The sequence below is a fragment of the Micromys minutus genome (assembly GCF_963924665.1).
Source record: "Micromys minutus genome assembly, chromosome: 26".
Classification (NCBI taxonomy): Eukaryota; Metazoa; Chordata; class Mammalia; order Rodentia; family Muridae; genus Micromys; species Micromys minutus.
In genome coordinates, this window is record NC_137961.1 from 33,433,380 (window position 1) to 33,437,959 (window position 4,580).

The 4,580-nt window shown below is 43.9% G+C and overlaps 1 protein-coding gene across 1 annotated transcript; it reads right to left on the reverse strand.

Moving 5' to 3' along the window:
• Positions 1–2,215: 2,215 nt before the first annotated feature.
• Positions 2,216–3,827, reverse strand: LOC308437422 (arginyl-tRNA--protein transferase 1-like; the record flags this gene model as incomplete). The annotated part of the gene is given in 2 exon segments (XM_080938519.1): positions 2,216–2,589; positions 2,592–3,827. Coding segments are annotated over 2 exon segments (1,557 nt in total). The 5' UTR covers positions 3,775–3,827.
• Between the last annotated feature and the right edge of the window lie 753 nt (positions 3,828–4,580).

Sequence of the window (4,580 nt, forward strand, 5' to 3'; positions counted from 1 at the left end):
CTGCCTCTGCTGACAATGGTGGTCTCTGCAAACACCTGCTCCAACACCCTGATGACTAAGTCCACCCTCCACTACTGTGCATGGGCAATGTAATTGAGGAGTAGTAAAGACCTGGACCTCTCAGGAAGATAAGGAGAGTGTCAGAGCCACCGCTAATTTAGCACTCCAGTGTTTTTCAGTAGAGGGGCCAAAAATGGCTGTTGAGACTGTAGTGTTCTCTCCCTCCCCCCTCCCTCTCTCCCTCTGTCTCCCTGTGTCTCTCTGTCTCTGTCTCTGTCTCTGTCTCTGTCTCTCTCTCTCTCTCTCTCTCTCTCTTTCCTTTCCCTCACTTCTCCCCATCTCCCTTCACCCCCTCAATATAATCTCACTCTATCTGTTTCTTCTCTGGGTTTCTTGTACACTGGCTGGCTTGCTTTGCTGAATTTTATCTCCATATGTGAAAAACTATTTCTTTCAAAATAAAACAGAAAATGACTACATAAAGCACAGAGTCTGAATGGCTTTTGGTGATAACTAAACAAATATTTGATAAGTGAGGGGAAGGGAGGGGAGGGGAACAAAGGGAAGGGAAGGGAAGGGAGGGGAGGGGAGGGGAAGGAAGAGAAGGGAAGGGAAGGGAACACAACACAAACTCATTACCTGCATGTCCTTGCCACACTGCTCCTTGAAACTTGAGCTTTGTTTCTCTTACAGACCTGCTACTTTCTGCCCCTCTGTCACACACATCCTAACTTGGTCCCCAGGCTCTTCCCCCTGGTAACCACAGTTCAGTTTTCCTTTTCAATATATTTTATTTTTATATATGTACCACGCATATGTGAGAGCATTCAGCACCTATATGTCTGCATCTGGCTTGTTTCACTTAGCATAATATCCTCTAGGCTCATTGTCAATGTGGGAAATAGCGAATCCTCATTCAGGTTTAGTGTTGAGCACTTTTCCAAATGTGTATATGCCAAAGTTTATCTATAATCAGCAATCTTTCCAATTGCTTCTGCATCTTGACTATGACAAATGATCACTGCTGTGAGGAGGAAGGCACAGATATCTCTATGCAGAGGGTGGGGGTGATTTCGCACCCTTTAGAGGTACACACAGAAGAGGGGTCATGAGGTCATCAACTACTGTGTTCTTTTTTTTTTTTTTTTTCTTTAGGATCACTATATTTTATCATCCAAACTGAGACAACTCTGGGGAACAAGGGAACACTAGCAACAGGGAAAACAATTATGCCAAGACAACAGACATAATAAGCAGGACCGTCCTGGACAGACACCCAAAGTGAATGTTTGCAATGTTTACATTTCCTTTACAGATTGTCTATTAATAATACACTATAACAGTGGCAGAATTGAATATCAAACAGAGTAACAGAGTTTTGGTTCATGGGAAAAGCACATTTCCTGGTGATTAAATGTGCTCTTCACCTTTGACCCCACCTGAATTTCCCAGCAAAACCTAATGTCTTGCATGGGCCTTAGCCAGTGGTTCTCTATCTTCCTAATACAGAGATCCTTTAATACAGTTCCTCACATTGTGATGACCCCTCCCCCAGCCATAAAATTATGTCATTGCTACTTCATTTTTTTTAAAGATTTATTTATTTTATTTATATAAATACACTGTAGCTTCCTTCAGATATACCAGAACAGGGCATATGATTCCATTACAGATGGTTGTGAGCCACCATGTGGTTGCTGGGAACTGAACTCAGGACCTCTGGAAGAAGTCTTAACTGCTGAGCCATTTCTTCAGCCCCTCATTGCTACTTCATAACTGTAATTTTGCTACAGTTATGAATTGTAATGAATCTTACACACAGGTTATCTAACACTCGGCCCCATGGGTGTCATGAACCCACAGTTAAGAACCACTGGTCTAAAACAATAGCCTCTGTGTCATAAGTTCTCCAGGACAAAACAATAACTGGGAGGAAATTACTTAGATTCACTTCTTCACTTTCCTTTTCCCGAATATTTACTGGAGACGTTTAGCATCCTTTGCTCCAGAAGCAAACTCCAAAAGAGTAAGTCCCAATTTTTAAAGGACTAAATCATAGAATATTTTAAAATCTTTATATTAACCACAAGATTCTCATAAATAAAATTCCACAAAATATTTTAAAAAGCTCTACGAATGTACTTAGTGAGAGGCTGCAGGAGCCGAGACGCAGGCAGGACTGTGGCAGGCTGGTGCTGGTCTGTGGTGCAGGCCTTCAGTGTCTGAACAGCAGCATCCTCTCTGAGCACGTCTGCCCTACGAGGTTTGCATACTCCAGCACAGCAGCCTCCTCACTTGGATCTTCTTGGTGGTTCTTATAAACACCATAAGGCATGGCAGATCGTCTGTGAAACACTCGTAGTCGGTCAAGTTCCTTACTGCGCCCTTCATCCTCTGCTTGTGGGTCCTGGTTGAAACGGCAGTACTTGGAGTTGTCCAGAGAAGGCAGGCACTGCTCAATGGGTACCCAGACATACGTCTCAGGACACAGCAAATCAGAAGGTCTATACTCACCCTTGTATCTCATCTTGGGACAGGAATGAATGTGGAAACCCATATAATAGTAGCTGAGTTGTGGTGTTTTCTCATTTGTCTAGTTAAAGCAATTTCTCTTAATGCTGAATAGACACCCAGAGATAGAAAAGAATAATCGGGATCGTAGTACAGATACACAGAAGACACACAGTATGGGAGGATGTCTATCACCCCCACAGCAATGATCTTCCCATCAAGCCAGTACTGCTGGTGAAAAGAGCCATAACCACATTCCGGTCCATTAGCAGGGTGCTCTGCCTCCAATGGTGAGTTGCACAGGAATCTTGTAAACTGGCTCACCGTTGGCTTATCAGGTGGATCCTTGTGAATAATCATCTGGTAACGTTTATAGACCTGGTAAGACTCCTGAAATGTGGCTTTGAACTGAGGACTTGGTGGAGAAGATCTTACCACCCTCACCTCTAACTTGTGCGATGCATTCTCTGGTAAAGATTCAAAAATCAGATCTTCAAGTGACTTGGGCTGGTTGGACTTAGCCTTTAGTAACAAAGGCACTGGCTGACCTTGAGCCTGGAAACCCTCAAAGGCTCCAGCTGAGTTCTGCTGCATCAGTTTTAGCCTTTTCCTTTCTTTCCTCATTTCCTTTGCTTTTCGACATGGAGGCTTACTCAAATCAGCCCCTATACCTGGCTTAGGACCAATATGAGCTTTGATTGAATGTGATGGTTCACCAGAGCCTAACTTCTCCTCTATAGCTTGTGGATGAATAAATTCTTTAGATCCTTCTTTCTTTAAACTCTTTTCTTTCTCCTTCTCTTCACTCTCTATGCTTCCTTTGAGATCACTGCTGAGTGTTTTAAGATCACACTTTATATCCAACTTGTTCATTAATGCAAAGTCACCATCTACAGCATCCTCCATTGTAGAATCCATGGGCTCATCCTCACAATTGCCTTTCGAGATTTCTCCTTTAGCCAGAAATTTCAGCATTTTTTTCAAAACTTTCTTGTGAGATTTTGATGGCTGAATCTGTAAAGGATGACACCTTATTGTATACTGAGGACAGCATGTTTCATTCATGACAGGCTTGTATACATATTTCCCACTTCTTCTCCATCCTCGGTCTATAAGATCCTGATAGTCCTGCACTGTCATGGAATGTGCCCACATGCCATTGGAGCGACTGCCAAAGTTGTTCTTGCAATAGCCACATTGGAAGGAGGTCTGGTCCTCAAAATACTCTACAAGACTGGGCAAAGGCGCGCTCCAGGAAGCCATCTCCTCCGCCAAGCCGTCGCTGCGCCACCCAGTCCTATGCAGCTGCCGCTACCTTCGCCTTCGCCTCCACCAGCCCACAATGCACTGCCAACTACTGTGTTCTTAAAGAACACTATTAGATCGGAGTCATGGACACATTGTCACCTATCTGGGACATGGCTTCCAGTGAACTGTGTGTGTCCTTTTAGCTGTTTTCCTCATGTTTCAGATTAAATATAGAGAAAGGCTGACTCCCATTTCACCAGAACCATTGTCTGGTTTGTATTTACCCATTTCCTCCTCATCATTTGGAATCATGCAGGTATGGTATAATCCACCCCAGCAGTACCCAGTTCTGTCTCTGGCTTCCATAATCCCTCTTGCACCCTTCCTCTAAATTACAAGCCCCAGTTGCCACCAACCTTCCAGTTCTTTTTGCTTTACACTTCGCTATTGCAAAACCCTCTTCACCGACCCCTGCTCTATCCGGAGCCAATCAGCCCCTACAAACTGTTGCCAAATTGAGCTTCTACATACTTGTTTTGGAGATATCAACCACTCTGCTTAAAAGTACTCCCAGTCTTTCAATAGCCAATAAAATCAAGGTTCTCCATAGTGTAACATCAACACTTCCTTCCCAGCCCTGCTAGAAGCCCATACAGACTCCCATCACAGTGGGTTCCTATCATCCTTTTCACTCTCCAACTATCAGAGTCTACCTCCTGCCTTCTAGCAAATGCAATCAGTTGTCTCTCTACTAGTTTCTCTACCACTCAGCTGGAACAAACTGGCTCCCACCTGCACACACATACTTCCTGGTCTGCTTA